The following is a 19,353-nucleotide window of genomic DNA, read 5'->3' on the forward strand; positions in this document are numbered from 1 at the left end:
CCACAGTATATGAGGCTCTGGGGAACTGACTTACCTTAATCAAACTCAAAGGTGACAGCTATATAAACCAAAATGCCAGTTTATTCATCACAAATGAAAACCCAACTGCTGAATCATTCGTACACGCTCCATCCTGTGGGGAACTCTCCACATGGAATTCAGGGATAGTCAGAACGTTGCAAAAGGTTGGACTGTTTGGACAGCTCTTGGAGGAGCATCTGAGCGTCCATGCTGGCCTGCCTGCCACAGAGGCTGGGTCCTGGAGCCCAAAGGCTGTCTGCTTCCTGGACTGTCTTGGTGTGCTCAGCACCAACCTCAGCCCCTGAGAAATTTTTGCAAACCACCTCTACCCCTCTTCTGTTGGTAGGGTATTTTTTTTCAGATTTGTTGATCAGGCTAAAACTTACCTGGGATATAAAGCAGCACACGAGGCACCTTTAATGAAGGCAGTTACGTCCCAGGCCTTCTTCTTCACTCTGTGTAGACATGTATGGCTCCACTCTCAGGGCTGTCTGTGGCCCCAGCACCCGGGCTCCTCCCGTTGCTCCTCTGTGTACTGACCCCAGATACTACCCTTCCCAGGACACGAGCAGGAACCACGTGGACTCCAGGTGGAACATTTCTAAACATAGGATGTGAGAGTAAATTTGGAGGGGGGCATCAAAGAATCCCTGAACTCACACGCCTTTGCCTTGGAAACACTGACCATTACGCCTTGAACCACTCATCCCATCTGTTGAGAGCAAAATTAAGTTTAGTGTGAGGGTTGAGAACTCCGGCTCCAGAGTCCAGTTAACTGAATGCAGAGGATTTGTTTACCTCTATCTGCTGTGTGACTGTGAGTGATTAACCTCTCTGAGCTTTCGTCTCATCTTTGTTTATAAAATGGAGATAATGTGATATTTACCTCATGGGGCTATTGAGACTACACTTGAAAGCCCTTACCTTAGCATCTGATCCATAGTTAGGGTTCAATAAAAATTTTTTATTACTGTTAATTACTACTCTACAAAGTCCTTAGTTCCCACTACCCAAGTGGAACATTTAGATCCTTGTTTTTTAAAGCGTAAGAACAAGAGAACGATTAAGCAAGTTAGGTTCCAGTGTAGGAAGTCTTAACATGGGCAGGAAACATCAAAGATTTACTATTGCCACAGCACAGAAGAAATCCGAATGGATTCCCTACCTTTTACCCGTTAATAACAACAGCAGCAAAAGTGATTATTTTCAGGAAATTGGCCCCCTTCAGTGTCAGAGGAAGACAATTTGGCTGTAGAAAGTCACAGAAGAAAAAATAAGAAGAATTAGCTCAATGACAGCATCTAGAAATCCCAGGAATGTTTTGAGATCGAGAAAGCCGTCGTAATGAGGAGGTTTGAACAGATACAAAATGGGTTCTCATGGTAGGAGCGCGCCAAGCACACACTGCGCAGGGACAATCCCGTCAGCGTACCATTACATTTAAATAGCATGCTGTGCTGCTACCAGAGGTCCCCAGGGGATGGGAGAAGCAGTAGAAGGAGCCCATCTGTCTTCGGTGACTGGGCCCAGATGTTGCCTTTGGAGACTTTCAAAGAAAGAGCACAAAGGAGGGAAGGGAAGGATCAGTCCGCGAAAGCGCAGACCTTAATGTCACCCCAGATGAAAATGAACTCAGAATCTAGCCATTTTTATTAGGAAAAAATGGACAAAAAGCCTTTTGGCATCAGTATCCGTTGTCACCTGAAGACTCGGGAAAACCATGTTTGAAATAAAAATGTTAAGCAGTCTCTAGTGGTTTCTGAAGTGGGATGTAACCATTACAATGATAAATTGTTATTTTTCTGTGATCCACATTTTTATCTTGCCCTAGAAAGAGCAGCTCAGAAGCACAGTGCTGTCTGAACCCCTAAGGGTGTGCCAATTCCTAAATAAAAAAGAGAAGCTAAGCACTTTTATTAAATAAATTACATCCACAATTCTCCAGCTCCATGTAGAACTGTCTCTTGGTTTTTCCCTCCTCTGAGCTTGAAAGGTGCTCTCATTATGCTGCAGAAGTCCCTTCTCTGGTTCTTAATAAAGTGACTAATAATCTAGAATGTTCGCATTAAGAGCACATTGTAATTACGATTAGAATATGTAAGTAGTGTGGTTTTCTGCCTATCAAAGGATTAATTTCAGACTCCTCTCAGGGACGATTTGTTTCCAAACCAGACTTTCTTTGTTAATAAAAATGTGATCATATGTGTTATTACAGCATTCTTGCTGTATTTTATCCGTGAGTGCTTACTCCAGTATCCTTCATGTGACCGGGGTTTTCGCCCCCATTGTTAATGGGGCTATTCTTTAAACAAACTACATTCACCTCGATTTTGTTTTAGCTTTGGCATTCATCTTCCAGGGAACTTTGGGAATATACTTACCACTTCAATGAACGTGCATTTCGCTATTCAAGCTCAGAAAAATAAAATGCCATAACTTCATCCAGGAGTCTCGCATGAATTTAGGTCCTCGTCACCCCCCTCCCCTTACACTCCACTACAGAAGTGCCCCAAGACTCTAAATCCTCTGCACTTGAAGAGCAAACCTGCCCTCTGGGGTGGAACCGAAGTCGAAAGTCAACACATCTCATTTGAATACAGATTTCTTCAGTGTGTTTTGCTGTTGTTGCTGGAGATGGAGGTCTGGCAGGTGGGGAAGGAGGGTAGGTACCACAGGTATTGTGTTGGCTGGGACAACCTGTGTGCCTTCTTTTCCCATGGGGACCCTCTGCTGAGTGGGACGAGATTTAGAAGCAGCCCCAGCGTGCCCTGACAGGTGGTCTGGGGTGGAAGGGAGGAGCTTTGGGTACTGCTGCCCCTGATGCTGACCTTCCTCTTTGTCTAAAACCTGTTAACTATGTGGGTGGTAGAAGCAGGACAGGGGGTCTAGAGAGCCAAGAATGGACAGGCACGATTTGTAGCAGCATCTTGGAGGCCCCAAGGCGGAAGAGAAAGACCATCTCCAGCTTTGCTACCTCTGTCCTGGTCACATGGCTGAACCTCAGACCCATTCGTTCCTGAGAGCAAAATGTGCAGCGGGGAGTTGAGGGTCCTCATTTCAGAGTGCAAGACACCTGGGAGAGCCCATGTGACTGTTCCAGTCCTCTGCAGGAGTTGCTGGGTCCCTAAAGCCTGAAGTCTGGGACAGCAGCGAGGGGCCGTCTGGAATGCCAAGAGGTGGACTCGCCTTCCCTGCGCTTACACAAGATTGTTCCAAGGGACAGAGATGAGAGTGGAGGCTCCTGCTGAGGGAGACACCCGAAGAAATGGAGACTGTTTTAAGTAGGAGCGTAGGGGTACCTTGGGCTAATGCAGATAGTGGCTCTTACCATCTTTTCTAAAAAGAAAAGAAGAAATGTGACTGCACTGGAAGCGTTGTTGCATGCCAACCCTTGGCAGAGCGTGCAGCATCGCTTCATGAGCAAACGGACACAGGAAGAGAAAGTTCTACATTGCAGACCGCCCAACATTGTACCACATTCCTAGCCTTTCCCCTTCTGGGAAAGTGGGTGAGACACAGTGTGGCTCCCAGGCTTTCCAGGCGTGAGTCTACAGAAGAGCCCTTCTCCAGCATCAGGAAGGTTGCTCCTGTCATCATAATGCTGGGGTTTCTCCCCCGGAGCCTCGTCTTCTCCCTGTGGTCACATGGGTAAACTTGCAGATTGGGTCAGCCCAACCCAAAGACCCCAAGTACTGTTCCCCCAAGAAATGCCATCACACTGGCCTCTGGGCCCCTGAGGCCCCTAATCACCCCACTGGGAGTGTGTCACTAAGAAAGCTGTCTTGAGAGGACTCTGCCAACTCAGTCTCTGAAGGAGGTGGCAGTGTATGAAACTTTTGTGACAAATGACCCGAGAGTTCTGTTGCTCTGGGAAGAAGGGGACAAGTGGAAAAAGCAAAGTCTAACTCCTGCATGATACCTGCTCTGTGGAGGAGACTGTTAAGAACAGAATTTAGCTGTGGTCCTTGACCCAGATGCTAAGAAAATGTCACTTATCCCTAGAGCCCCAGTATCTCGGCTGACTGTAATGATCACTGCAGCCCCCATCTGTGGAGGGTTTCCCCTGGGCCAGACCCATGTCATGTCTTCGGTCTCCACAACAAGCTCACAAAGCCCGTTGAGAAACAGGCTCAGTGGAGGAACCAATTGCCGAGGATCGCATCCAACCAAGGGCTTCACCCTCAAGCTGGCTAACCCTAAAGCTTTGCTCGGAAAAGCTTTCTAGGCATCAGATTTTGAGGGAAACCCTCCCACTACCAACGTTCCGAGGGCTTTCCTTCCTACAGATAAACACCAGAGGCTGGGAGTTACAGCCTTCTTGAACTTTTGGAGATTTCTCTTTGTGTATTTATTGAACACACACTTTCCTACATGAAAGTCGGCCTGTACTGGTTTACACTACTCTTAACCGTGTTTGTCTCCGAATAGTGCATCTTATATTTTCCAACTCACCGGTGTTCTGTGAGGATGAAATGAAAAATCACGTGAGGAAGCACTAGGGCCCTGTAATCATGAGGGCAGCTAACACCTGGGGAGGACTCAGTGTATCAAGCCCTGTGCAAAAAGTGGTGGAGGGAGTATCCTTTAATCCCCCACCAAGGCAGTGAGGAAGGGGCCACTGTCTATCCAATTTCCACCTGAGGAAGCTAAGCACAGAGAGATTAAGTAAGTTGCCCAGTGTCACACAGCAGAAGGAGGATTGAAATCCCAGTTGACTGCTGCCATCTGCCCACCTTGTGGGGCCCAGAACTGCTGGTTGGATCTGAACCTGGTTGCTCAGTATTGCTAAAGAGGCAGAAAAAAGGAGCACCCCCCAAACTTGGGGTGTTCTCCTTTATTCCCCATTGTGTGATTGAAAAATGTACCTTATATTTGTACTGCAAAGATGTGATCTGCAGTCCACACTGATTTTACAGCTCCTGGCACCTAAGTAGTTTCAAAATGAGATTAATCAGTACCCATGCTGGCAGGTGAAAGCAATACAGAAGTAAAAAAGAAACAAATTTTTTTTTTTTACTGATGAACTCTGTACTGTGAGTTTTCCCGCTAGGAATATGATTAAGAATAATACCTTCTAAATTGTGAATTAAAAATAGGAGCATTGGAACTCTTGTCTTGTCATAGCAAGTCTAGGTATGATTTTCTATTTTAAAAACATGATCCCATATCCCATATTCTAAAGCTAAACATATTTGCAACAAACAAATTTAAATTTAGATTTTAAAGGACAACATGTTCTAGTCTCACAAAACATTTAGCAAATAACCTTTGAGTTCACATGAGCCACCCACACAAAAACCAAAATGAACTCAGAAAAAAACATAGAAAAAGCAACTGTCTGTTGATAACCAGATTTTCTTTCAGCTCTCAGTTTTTTTGTCTATAAATAATCTGTATGTTTCAAATGTGACCATTTTTTTTTTAAGGTGTCTCCTGGCCTGTTCTCACTTCAGTGTGTTTTAAAAACAAGAAATGACTCTGTAAATCATAGGAACTATTGAGTTTTTGGAGGGGAGATCTTTAATATACATGCTCTTCAGATACCGGAAGTGTCACAATGAAACATTAAGATGATATATCCTTTCTTTAGGGCATCTGTTTATCTTTTATGAAATCTGGAGTTTGATAAATCACCAAAGATAAAAGCATCATTTTTAACCTATCTTAGATCCCAAATGTCAGGAGGAAAAATAGGGCTCTGTCTCCTCTTTATGAATATACCTCTCTCTTTGCTTGAGAGTTATGGGATTTTATTTGCAGAGAAAACATAATGCTCTACGAACTTGAAAATGATGGCTTTTACTCAGTAATGTGAGAACCAAAAAGGAAAAAAAAAAAAAAAAGCATCATTCGATCCTCTGAGATATAATCAAGTAACAAGTTTAAATATACACTTAAAGTGGCCTAGAGTATTAGATAGGAAAGTGACCACAAGATAACTAACAGGAAGGTTTTCGTCCCCTTCCTTTACTAACATGTAGGTCCCCTGATTTGCTGTATCAAAATGGGTATTGAAAACTCAACAGGGGAAGTTTATTTAACATCAGGGTAAGTAGAGATGGAGGAAGCTGTTTATTGTGATTTTTTTTTTTCCACTGAAAAATCCCTTGGAAATTCTCTCTTAATGGAAGCCTGGAAAATAAAGAAATTCCCACAGATTTCTCTAATTATGGGGGAAAGTGCTCTGTGCCCGAGAGTGTAGCAAAAAGCTCGTGTGGTAGAGCTCATGTCTAACCTCCTACTGCTGTGATCGTGAGGGTCCAAGTACATGAACCAGAAAGTAAGCTGTTCACAAAAACATAACCTGGCAGAAAAAATGACTTTTTATAGTGTTAGAAATAGCCGTTTCTTAATATGTAATGCAGTTTCTGGATGCAGTGAACATTAGAGTTCCTGGTCTTGTGCACATTTGATAGTTCTTCATTCCTGAGAAGTTTAAGAAAATTAAATTTTATGCAAACCCATTCTGGGCCATGGACAGGGTGGTTGAATTTTTCTGATAATTGCCACAAAAAGCTTTTGTCAGCAGTTGATTAAGGAGACACTCGGGTTCTGATCTCTGCACCAGAGGTGCCTCAAGTCCCAGCCGTGCAGGACCAATTACAGCTGTGAGCACTTGACTTCAGTTTGCTTTGATTGTTCTTGCAAGGAACATGAAGACTGTGTCAGTCCTAAGGGATAGGATCGAGGTATTGCGTCGGATTGTGGGACAAAATGGTGGGATGTCCCATGGAAGCTGAAGCTTGCTTCGTCTCTCAAACTCTGATTGCCCCATGGAGAACAAGCATTTAAAATCTGGTCCTGCCCCACCTGAGTCCAGCATCTATTCAGTTGTCCTTCAGAAACAGTTCGGATGTAGAGCACTCTTCCTTCACTCCCTTATTCACCCATCCTCGTCCAACAAGCATGTGTTGAAATGGGCTGGGAACTGTGTAAAGTTCTGGGGATGAAAGATCCAGTAAGGAATGACCCCTGCTTTCAAGGAGCATTAGTCAAAGCTGGATGACAGTTTCCATAGACCAGATGCTCTGGGAGAACTTGGGAGAGACTTAAGTATGGGGTTCATGTGGCTCCCCATTAAGTGCTCGGCGAGGCAGCCAGCAAGGATGGGTAAGATTTACCTATATTACAAAGGTGGAAAGGGCATTATAAGCAGAAGGAAGAGCAGAATGGGTGGTGTGAAATTCATGGATGATTTGAGAAAGCACTTGTGGTATGGTGTGTCTGAAGGGCAGGGCGCACGTAGGGAACAAGAGTCAGGATCCCACAGGCCTTTGTGAGCCTCGTCTGGGAGCTTTCACTGTCCACCTCCACAGTCAGCAAGGCTCTGGGAAAGATCTGGAACAAGGGAAGGCATGACCAGATTGGGGCTGTAGGAAGCATTTGCGGCTGTGATGTGGACATGAATTGTGATCCAGGGAGGCCAGGCCAGGCTGTCCAGCACGCATCTATGAGGATACAAGCTGAGAAACGGTGGTGGCAGGACTGGGGGTGGGGGGAGGCCATTCTGGAGACATTACAGGAATCTACAGGACCTTGAGAGTGATGGGAGGTGAAGGCTGAGGTGGGAGGAAGCGCTAAGGGTGATATGGGGTGGGCTGGGCTGGTTCTGGCACCAAGGTGGAGAGAATAGGACCAAATCCAGCCTGGACGTGTGCAGCATGAAGGAACCTGGGGCCTGTGAGTAAGCCACCATGATGGGGAATGGCAGAGAGGCCTGAGGACATAGAGATACCCAAGTCCTGAGCATAGCATTATGTTAAATTGAGAAGCGAGCCCTTCAAAATAGAACATCCGGGTTGATGCCGCACCCCAGATGATTGCTCACGGCTGTCATGTCCATTATCTTCCTGATTTAAATGCTATATCTGGAGTCCACAGCTCTTGGTTTTCCAAAACTGGTCAACTCCTCTTCATGGATCAGTGTGGGGTGGGGGGGGAGTGTGACCTTCCAGCTGAGTGTCACTGTCGGAGTTGTCTTTCCAACAAGGGGTCTGCAGGTGGGAGGGGCAGTCCCAGGGGGAAGGCTCTCTGCCAGGGAGAAGCTATGGCAATAGTGGTCACCACTGGTGTCCACCTTATAAGCACCCATTGGCCATGGTGAGCTGAGGGTCACACTGAATGAGCAAGAGAGTGCCCCACCCACCTGAGGGTGAGCAGCCTCCCCACACATAGGAAGACTGCAGGTTCCAGAGAGGGGAGTCCAGAAGAGCTGAGCCTTCATGTCTTGCTGAGCGAATGGCCACACTTGCTCCCCCCCCCCCCCCAGGGTGAAAGGACTCTATCTGGGAAGTTAGTGACCAGTGTGCTTGCTCCCTCTGGTGACTGTGTGCCTGACCTGAGCCAGAGGCCACAGCTGGCTCTCCTTTGAAACCAGCTTCACAGAGAAGAGCCCCAAGAAGGAAGATCAGATGGGTATGTGATGTCACAGGCATGGAGAGAGGGGAGCACTTTCTTCCCGAGGCCCACACGCTGCAAACAGGGTTTGCCCCCCCACCCCACAGCCTGCCCCTGCTCCCCGCAAGAAGTGCCCACATCTAGCACTTGGTAGCCAGTTATCCACATGTCACTCCCATGGCTCAGACTAGGGTCAAGGATTCCAAGATGTCAGGGAGGACCCACTGCTGTCCCCATCCAGGGCCTGGCCAAACGGACATGTTGCCTGTGGACACAACTCCTACAGATTTCAAAGGAGTAGGGGGCAGGGGAAACACTTGGCAGTTTATTTGCTTACAGAGTTTTCAGGACCTCCTGTTTGCAAGACTTTGGGCTGGGATGATCTATGACCCTTCTCAGTGTAGGGGAGGAATAAGATATGAGTACGTGTGCCCTGCCGGGTGGAATGTGACAAGCCCAGAAGAGGTACAGGGAGCTTGCAGACATCACAAGACTCTGAGATGGCTTCCAGAAGTTCCCTCAGTACTGGGTCTTGAAGTGTGAACAGGATCCCCATGTTGGAAGTGTGGCAGGGCATTCCGGGAGGAGGCTACAGTGTGGACAAACATGAAGGTGACAAAGTGAAGGCCTTGTTGAGGGAATGGCAAGGCCTCTATTCTGCCAGAAGGGAAGTGTTCGGGGGAGAGGCCAGGAAACAAAATTCAACATTGCAAAAGTGGGCTGAAGAGGGTCGTGGGGTGTGCTGAACGCTGCGTGACAGCACTTGGCCTTTGCTGGGTAGACAGTAGGAGGCCAATGAAGGGACAGAGCTGGAGAGTGACCCTCACACCCAAGCTCCCTTGAGGGAAACTTCCCTGGCTGGGTTACACTGGGGAAAGAGACCCAGGGCGGGCATGAGCAGAGGATGAAGAACAAAATATGGGAGTGTGACCAGCAAGCGAGAGGACCAAGACCTTCAGTGAGGGGGTGGCCGAGAGGGTTGAAAGGAGGGTTTGCACTGGAGAAGCAGAGGTCCCCCCTCTCTGTCCAAAGGCTGTCCCTTTGGAGGTGCTGTGGTCCCAGTACTCAGGCAGAGACTCAGTTACAGAGAAGCAGAACTGGTCTGCCTGGAGAAGAGCTTGGGCCCTGTGAGCTCCCGTCGTGTTCCCAGACATGGGCACGGAGCCGGGGGCGGGGGGCACGTGCCATGTTCTGCCTGCTCTCTGGAATGGATCATGTGAGCCCGAACAGGATAGGGGACCAGGCAGGGAGCCGTGGCACCTTGCCTGGCATGGAAGTCCCCTGCGGGCCAGCTCCACGCCCCTTCACCACATCTCAATGGGCAAGAGGCCAGATCTGCCCCAACTGCTAGTTGCCAAGAAGTTAAAAGCCCCTGCTCACCCTCCGTGTTGATTCTGAAAACAAAGGTAGAGTTCTTTCTGCAAAGATGAAGCTCTTTTTTCTCTCTCTCTCTTTCAACATTTCCCTGTTATGTTGTGATGAATAGGTGGGCGGGGGACTTCAGAGGTCTGGAGTGATGGTTCTACAAAGTGAGCTGAGAGCAGACTGTCACGCATACGTGAGAGGAGAGGGCTGAGGGACAGCCACCAGCGTGCTCCACATTGTGCCATAGAGCAAGGGCGGCACCCCTGACCAGGAGCCTCGGGGGTGGGTGCCGAGTGAACCTGACTTCAAGGCTCCCAGAGAGAGGCAGACCTGAGCTGGAGATGTGGGACCCACCGCCCCTGGTGCCTGGGAAGCTTCAGCAAGGGAGGACACCACTCCCAGAGCACGGTGCCCAGGCCCCAGGGTCCTCCACTGTCACACTCCTCCAGGTGGAACCTTCTGTTTAGGGGTAGATGTCAGCCTCCATATTTCTGCGGCCCCTAAGAAGAGGCTGGTTTCCTTCATTGTGAAAGCCTCCTTCTCCTGCCAGATGAGAGACGCAGCTGGGACCGGTGTCCTCTTTCCAGAGATAGATGGAAGCACCTGGCTTTGAAGAGGTTTGGATGAGCCTGTGTTTTAGCATCAGGTCTTCGTTCTCCAAGCCTGCCCTGCTCCGTGTGGGGCCCAGGGGAAGTGTATAAAACAAGCTGACAAAGTGTTGAAGAAAATATACTCTGTCCTCCTGCCTGAACAAATGTAGCTTCATTCATCCAGAAGGCCAGGCTCCAGTCTACAATTCTCACACTCTGGGAAGTTTTGTGAACTCAGCAGCATGGGGAGAAGCATCCCCCCTGCAGATCCCTGACTATTCCCACCCCCAGATCCATCCCACACTCTGTGGACCCTCCAATCTAGAAGCCCCAGGTCTGTGTCCAACCCTGCCAACAGCTGCTCCTTGGCCACCCCATGAGTCTAGGGATACACACACAGTCCCAGGGAAGAGACTCAAGCTATAAACCCAGGATCCTGGGTACCTGGAGAAGTGGGGTGTGGACTCCAGGCAGTTACTCCCCCATTGCCCCATGGGGAAGGCTGCAGACAGAGGGATGGCCGAGCAAGTCTCTTTAAAGCTTGGCACCTGGGGCAGGACCCCAGTTCTCCAGGACCCTGTCATGGGGATTGAGAGAGAAGCTGAAAGAATATTCCGAGATAGGATTTCTGAGCAATACAGCCCCTGATGTTATCTTTAAGGTCACTGTGCCTGTTAACTTAGCAGGAGTTCCTCAATCTTACAGCCATACTTCAAAGGGAAACATAAGTTTAATGCTATTGTGCATTTGGTTTGTCTTACTTTCCCCCCTTATTTGCATCAACATGTCATAATGAAAGATATTCTAGGTACAACCATTTCCTTGTTTTAGGGATCTCCCGTGTTGCAAAGTCCTGTCTACCTTTCCAGAAATGGCTGCATGGGTAAGGCTGTTGGACTCACCTACGAACCCACGGCAGCCCATATTCACAAGGGGAGACAGAAGTATTTCATGCTGGCCTGTAAGTTTTGTCTCCCAAACTACCATTTTCTTACTTCATTTCCTTACTTGAATTTCTAACTTACTTCATTTTCTTACTTCAATCGGGTCACTTTTTCTCGGCTCCCCCCGCCCCCACCTCAAAGCGACTTGTTATCTCAAAATCTGTTGTTCTCCCGCTATTGTCAGGCCAATCTCTGTCACACTGAGTGGAAGGGTTGAACCAAGGGAACTTGACTGTCCTCAGACAGGTGGAACCCCCCCCCCCCCCCCCACTGCTGGAACTGCACTGGGGACACTGAAGAGCAGTTTAAACAATAGACGTCGAATCCAAAACATTTCACCCAGAGTCTTAGAAGGAGACTCGCACCGCGGCCATGAGCCTTGAGTTTGGCTGCCGGCCTTATTCTCACCAGGCAGTCAGCCCCCGTTGAATCAGCAGCAGGGGTAGAGGAAGGTAGATACCACAGATGCTTTCATTTTTAGAGGGTTTGGTTTGTTTTTTTCTTATTTGAAAGTCGGGGAGGGGAGCGGGAGGGGAATGAAATGTGAACCTTGTCGAGATGCTTCTGAGCAGGCCTTGTCGGTGAGTTAGGTAGCCTGGGTGCGGTGGCCACACAGGCCTGGCGGAGAGGACCTGGCTGTGTCTATGCCCTCTCCCTTCTTTGGGGATTTGGTAGCAATCAGAGTGGGGCGAGGTGAGTGGTAGGCCTGCTGCTGGCATGAGAACGTACGTCCCACTGACATCTGAGGCATGGGGAAAACAACTGGGCAATCCGTGTGCTCTGCTTCTGTTGGTGCCCTGTGGCCAAGGTTGGCTCTTGTTGCTTGTGTAGACGGGGTGACAGGTGCGGGCCTCACGAACTCAAGCCAGCCAGTTAGGGGCAAGCTCCGTCTGTGGGGCCCTGTGTTCCCACAGGGCCCTTCAGTCCAGTTCCACAAAACTGGGTGGCGACTTTGGGCACGTTGGACACGACAGGGATAGACCAGAGTTCGGGAAAAGTCACAAGGCTGTCTCTGGAGGCTCCTTCCTCAGACAAGGCAGCGTGTGCACCTATCAGCCAAAAAACAATTTAAAGAGAAGAAGCCAGCGTGTAATGTGTCCCATCAAGGTATGAAGCCGGGAAGAAGTCCGTGTGATGGGGAAAGAGAAAGCTTCTCCGAGGTGCAGAGTGGGGGGGCCAATGCCGTGCCTGACACTGTGCCTTGGCCTCTGGCCACTCCTTTCGCCCTCACACCACCTCCACAAGGCAGGCGCTGGTCTCCACAGGTGACTATAGGAAACTGAGGCTCAGGGAGAGCATGTAGTTCGTCCAAGAACATGTGGCTGGGAGTGGCGGTAAAGACCACGCGTGAGGTCTGTCTGACTTTGCCTTGACTGGCTGGGCCCAGAAGGGTAGGGTTTGAGCAGATGGGAAGAAGACAGAGTGGATCGTGTGGCCAGGAACCCAGCCGTGGATTAATGATAGCGAGGAGCTGGCGGCGGGGAGCGGGGGGCGGGGGGCGGGGGTTGCACCAGGGAAGAGGGGCTGAGATGCAGAGGGGAGGAGGTGCGGGCAGAGCCCTGGCAGTGCGAGTTTTCCTGTGGGCGCAGCAGTGGCCACAGGGCCAGGAGAGGGGGGCGGGGCATCCAGGTTGGGGAGCGAGGCAGAAGCATTATGCAGTGTCAAAGTGGCACCTGGGCCGTGGGAAAGGGGTGCATCGGGGAGACGTTGTGCAAGAAGCATTAGGAGGCTCAGTGACGGGAAGGAAGAATCAGAGATCTGGGCCTACTGGCTGGTGGATGACAGTACCACAGAAATGGGGAAATTCAGGGAAGGGTTGGCGGGGTATGGAAGTCCACTGGTTCAAAGAAACAGCTGTCGTGCCTGGTTGCCACGTCTTGTGAACAACTAAGTGTCACAGTGGAGTCCAGCCATAGACAGTTGGAGGTATGGCACTGGGGTCACCACAGAGGAGGAGAGGTGAGGGCAAGAATCCAGGAGCCCCCCAAGGCAGCAAGTAGCAAGGGTTTAGATTCCAATGGCCTGTGCTCAGGAAGATTCCAAGTCACAGCATAAACCTTTACCAAATGAAATAGCCACCTTCAAAAAAGGTTGTCTAAAGAAAACCTAGCACCTGAATTTGTAGATTATTCTTGATTCATCCTCAGACAATAGAGTTCAATATTTTGTCACACCAAAACAGAGCCGATGACAATGTTCAGGGAGAGGGGTTGTTGCTTCCAGAGTCTTCCATGGCGGTGGGGGGTGTTTTGAATCGGTGAGAGCAAAAGCATTCGTATGAACTCAGCCTAGCCCGGGTTCTTATCTCGAGCTGAGTTTCTGTTGAGCTCCTTTTATGGGGAAAGTATTGTATTTCAACTCTTAACTCTTGTAAAATTTTTTGATTGTTTAAAATAATTTAAGATTCTATGTAATTACTATTTGTTTTAGCCCGTTGATGACTGGGCGGGCATATATATGTAAAGCAGGCAACCCTGACCCCTCTCTAGGTTCTGAGCACACTTTGACTGGATCAGAGCAAACATTTAGATGTGGAAAAAATCATCAGTACAAGATACAACTGATAAAAGTTAAAACTGCATAGAGTGATTTAGTCATAGATAGAAACTGTCTAAAGATTTGTGTTTAGGTAACATCAGGTTAGGTAATTACCTAACATTAGGTTAAGTAATTAGGTAACATTGAACACAACACAAAAAAATTACCCAGACAACGCTTGATGAAAATTCATTCTTGATAATATAATTCTCTTCAAAATATCTGTCTTTGTAAACATGACATCCAGACATCCTTGGGGTCAGAACAATGGAATGAGGCCTTCCCTCAGTCATGAGACTGGGTGTAGCTCTGCCCACTTTTGTGGACTCTGTGGAGGTTGGGCTGGACCCCAGGTGGTCAGTGACTTTGAACGGTTGGATGGCAGGCCTGCAAGGTTCCGGTGGAGGGCTGGGCTTTGCTCTGCTCCAACGCAAGTGGTGGGACTGTGCCCAGCAGACAGTGGTGAAAGGTTATGGCAGGTAGAGAGTGAACACTGCTCTGAGTCTAGAAATAATAGGCTCATCTAGATGGTTGACTAAGTTAAACCCTTAATGCCTGTTAAACAAGTAGATTTAAATCTGAGGGTGGTAGGGACTCATGGGAGCATTTTTAAAAGTGAAGTAATATAGTCAAAACAGTGTGCAGGGAAGGCAGTGTGTGGTTTGGAGTTTTGTTTGACCAAAATAAAAAGGGGGTGCCCACTTGTGTGGGCTTTTGATGGGAGCCAGGCCACCGTGACAGAGAAAGGGAATGTGATTTCTGTAAATTGTCTAAATTAATATTCCTAGAGCTTTCATGGCCAATTTAAATGGATCGTTAAAAGGTTCTTGTTTTCTGTTTTTGTGAGCTTTCCTGAGTTTCTCTCTGCCATTCTGTTGGAGAAGGATGGTTGGGGAAATGTGACTTGAAATACGTAGGGGAGTTTGGGGGATTTGCTTGAGTCAACACTGGGGACCATTATCATGTTCACACCAAGAGAGGCCTTAAATTCATGGGAATCACGACAGAAGACTGAGACAGAAAATCTACCACAGCCAAATTTACAAAAGCAGGTGGTTCTCTAAATGGAGATCACACGAAACAGGGATTTGGTGTGGTCTTCGGGGGACCAGCTGGTCATTGGTGGCAGAACGCAGGACCTCCTGGAGGTCTAGGATAGAGTTCGGTTGATGGGCATGACCCTGTGCTCTGATGTTGTCATCCCAGCTCGCAGTGGTGCAGAAGTCACCCACTCCGAGGACAGGGAGAGCTCTATCTATCCCATCACCAGGGAAAGATGGGGAGTAGCATGCCCCCTGTATCTGTTATAACTACCATGTTCCTCTCCACACCAGAGGAGCTCGGGGGCAGAAGGGAGGTCATTCACCTTTCCTGTTTCTTCCCTTCCAGTTACGTTAGAGCAGTTCTGCCTGGCAGTGAGGAGCTGTCCTGACCAAGAGGACCAGTCTTTGTTCATGAAGGTAGGTTACCAGACAAAGTACTGATTTCCTTAAAGGCTCGCCGCACTTTTATTGCCCTGAGGAGAGTTTCATTTTTACAAGCAGGAGTAAATTTATCATCCCTGAGTTCTGGGCTCCGCGGGGATATACTTGTCATCGGCGGGTAGGAGGGTTGCTGGTTAATGAGCACAACCGCCGTCCGTGGGGTGCAGCAAAGTGACAGGAGAGTGGGTGTCAGCTACTAGCAGGGAATCTCTTTAATTCTCCAGAGGGCCTCGTTGGTTCTATTTAAGCTTATCTGACAGAATCTTGATTCTTTGAGCAGATTTATGAGGCTTGGCCAAATTCCATGACTCTCGCTGTACTTTTTAATTAAGACAAAGGATTCCATACGTTCTGTGTCTGCCACATCCTCGCTTTCGTCACCGTGGGGAACGCTACACAAATGAGACTGTTCAGATTAACCACTGGAGTGGGCATCTTATGTCATAGATTCCTTGCCCTTGAGCGGAAGACAAACTTCGCTCTTTCTGGGTAGCAGTTGTTTTATTTCCTTCTGAATGACAAAGGGGCACAGGTGTGGTATAACCTACATTTAGGTTATACCTCCAGGTGAGCCCAAAGTATGAGAAAACTTGGCCAGTAGCCTGAATGAATTTAATGAAAACTTTGCCTTGGAAGGCAGAGAGCCATGGATACCAGCAGGTCACGAAGGCACACAAACACCTTTCCACCAATGACTAAGACTCATGTTTTCACCTAGAAACCATACTTAGAGTGACCTTGAGACATATGCATTTCCATGACGTCACTTCAATTCTGTACCATCAGGAAACCGTGTGGTCCAGGAGCTGTATCTCTTACCTAAACACCATACCAGGTGTCCTCCAACTTTAGAGATGGGTGGAAAAAATAGGGCGTCACTATAAGGGATTTCCAACTCATTTGCCTAAGGTGTGATATTTTTGGTCTGCCTTATTTTTTTCGAAGCTTTCAGTGATGTTAATTTTATAATAAAGAAGTGCTGATACCGAATGATGGATTTGTGTGGGAGACCTGCTCCACCAGAGTCCTGGGTATGCTACGACGACTTTGAACGGCTTCAAGTCATGCACACGAGCTTTTCTCAGTATTTTGAGGTTTTTCACAGTTAGTTCTCAGTCTCCTGACCTGACACCTATTCCCCAAGGACCTTTCCTCCCTGTATTTCTGTGGCCTTGAAGCGGCTCTTGGGCCCCAGACACTCACTGCTTGACCCCCGGTCACTATTCAAGGTGACAAGAGCACAGAACCTCTTAGCCCTTCCTTCCTATTCTGTCTAGTGTTGCTTCTGTGTGCCAAACACACTCCTGTGTGCTGCTTGGTACTGCTGGGGACGTGGGATGCCTCAGTGACTCTGAGCTTCTCTACGTCTCTAGCAAGAGGGTGGAAGGAGTTGCCACCAAATCCTGCTTCTCCTCTCAGTTTCTCACCTCCCTGCTGACTCTCCTACTGCCACAGCCTGGCTTCTCTGGAACATTGACTCAGAAACTAGCAGGTGCAGGTAGCAGAGGAAGGTTAAGATAGCCTGAGGTGTCCTGGAATGTGCATGATCTCCAGGGACATCCAGTCTTTTCTGTCTTCCCTGTTGGTTTCTGCAAAATGTACCAGGGTGGCCAAGGACGATGTCTGTGGGTGTTTTCTCAATATTTGCAGGTATTTGAACAGGCATCATCAAAGAAGTTTCACTGAACAAAATGTGTGCTCAGTTCATATATACTGAAACTATTTTATGATTTTTTTTTTCAGGGGATTGAGGTTTCTAATGTCACGTATCAGAGAGCACTACGTGGGTGTGACAATGGTGTGCAGGATTTTTGTAGATGTTATGTGGGAGAACTTGCTCAGGGTGACAGGAGATCATTTTGATTACAACCAGCTTACAGTCTACTATATGTTTACTGGGCTGAGCTCTTCACTTTGAAGATGATCTGCAACAAACTTCAATATTTAATTCAACTTCGTTGGGTGACAAGTTGTTGGAGGCAAAAACTATAGCTCTGAACCAAATACGCTGGGTTTTTTGTTTTTTTTTTGAATGATATTTGCATGCAGTGCTGTTGTATCTAGAGCCTTCATCTGACAACCAAGAAGAGTAGAAGAGAGAGGAGAAGTGACTCCCCACCCTCACACCGCTAATTAGCAGACAGCAGAACTGGGAACAGAAAGCCAGGTCTCTGGAGCCTCAAGCTGGGCTTCTTCCTGGGACCTCCATCCAGATGAGTAGATTCACAGAAAAGTCTACCACCTCACCCCCTCCACCACACCAGAGCCACATGGGAGGTCAAACTGCAGTGAAACCACAAAATCGCTCTTGTGGCTTGTCTGGTAGAATCGCTCTTGTGGCTTGTTCCTAAACACACCCCATTTGTTAAGAGGACCATGAGATGGAAGGGAGCTGGCTTCCTCATGACTCAGTTTCCTCACCTACCAAGTAGAGGTCAAGGCTGTTACTGACTTAGACTTTTCCCACCACTGCACCCGTGTTGAGGGACTAGGAAAGACGTGCCAAGGGATAAGACAGCGGTCACTAGGGTTTGCCTTTTTGTGCGATTTCGCTATAATTTGAACCAAAGAAAAGATTTCAATTCTATAAAGTACTTATGTGACCCCATTCATGTCCATATGTACCTGTTTCTTCACTCGTTCTTAGTTCTACTGGCCATTTAGTCTCTTCGGTCTTCTGCGGTCACTGCCCCGGACAGCCCCGTTACCCCTCAGCTCCAGCCCCACACCCACTCGTGCCCGGCAGGTCTGAACCTCACGTGTCTTCGTCTTCCCTCCTCAGCCTCAGATCCGCGGCACAGCCTGTGGCTCCCTTGGCTCTGAGGCGGCCATGTTTCACGAAGTACAGGATTAATCCTCCACAGCATCTTTCAGAGCCATCCCTTTCCCTCTCTCCCAGAACAGAGGACCTGGGCCTGACCCTCCAGGCGCAAGGCTGGTCCCCATGCTACTGGAACCCAGGTGTGAGCTTGGGCAGGTCACTTCTATCTCTTTTAGCCCAGTGTCCTCTTGTGGTGAAAGAGGAAATGAATTAGATGACCCGCCAGAGACCCTTCCAGCATCCACACTCTTTGAATCTATGCCTGGACATGGCCAACAAGCCTATGTCTCTGAACACACTTGAGAATGGGCCGGCCTCGACTGCCTGCCTCTTTCCTTCAGGCTCAGCAAAATCAACTTTCTCAGAATCCCCCATCTACTTGTCACTCTTCTGGATTCATTTCCAGCCATAGCACTCTCTCTCTCTCCTTTGGCATAGGGTGATCATAGAACTTATCAGCCAAATCTGGACTTTTTTTAAAGTGAAAGGGGGCACTGCTGAAAATTAAACTTGGGTGGCTGGCAGAGACCGTGACTATCCCAGGCAAACCAGGGCGTTTGGTTAGCCTATTTTTGAATCAAATCCAAAAGTCCCTCCCTCAGTCAAAGGCTCAAGCTTGCCTCATATTGCTTCGCTCTCAGAGTTGGTCCAGATGCTCCTTGTCCCCACTCCCCCCACAACTGTCACATCTTAAAAATTGTGCTCTCCTTTCAGTGATGGAAATTGGCAAGAAGAAAGACCTCTTGCTGCCAATCTGCACTTGGACCTTCGTTTTCTAAATCAAACATAAATGATCACACTTCCTCATTCTGTCCTCCAGGGAGTTTCTTACACACCTGGCAGCAGTCATTTCCAATTTGGGTAGGAGACAACAGCCCTAGCGAAGATCCTCACTGGGACAAAAACTTCCTGAGGCAATCACCTGCTGTGCCTCCCTGCTTCCCTTGGAAAAGCAGGAAGGATGTTCAGGGGAAAGTGGCCATTTCCCGGGAAATGCTGCTCCCCCAGATCAGGAGACAAGAGCTCGTTGAAGAAGCTTTGGCTGATCTGTTATAACTGGGGCAAGGCAGTAGAATCAGCCTTCCCCACTCCAGTGATGCTGAGCGAGTGCCTGGAACATTCCTCACACTGCAGCCTGGCTTAGCCTCTCTGCCTCAGCGCTCTGGCTAGGATGTACCATGTGAAGATAAGGT

General features: G+C 48.4%; 1 protein-coding gene across 1 annotated transcript in view; it reads left to right on the forward strand.

Annotated features, from left to right (window-relative positions):
- Window positions 1-19,353, forward strand: part of ACOXL (acyl-CoA oxidase like) — a 349,740-nt gene that overhangs the window by 277,277 nt on the left and 53,110 nt on the right. The window contains exon 17 of the mRNA XM_064572203.1: window positions 15,245-15,315. Within this exon, the coding sequence (XP_064428273.1) occupies window positions 15,245-15,315 (71 nt within the window). The remainder of the gene's footprint in view (window positions 1-15,244; window positions 15,316-19,353) is intronic.

This window comes from Mirounga angustirostris, unplaced genomic scaffold, assembly GCF_029215605.1.
Source record: "Mirounga angustirostris isolate CCGP_5_RB_7025 unplaced genomic scaffold, mMirAng1.0.hap1 SCAF_10, whole genome shotgun sequence".
Taxonomy (NCBI): Eukaryota; Metazoa; Chordata; class Mammalia; order Carnivora; family Phocidae; genus Mirounga; species Mirounga angustirostris.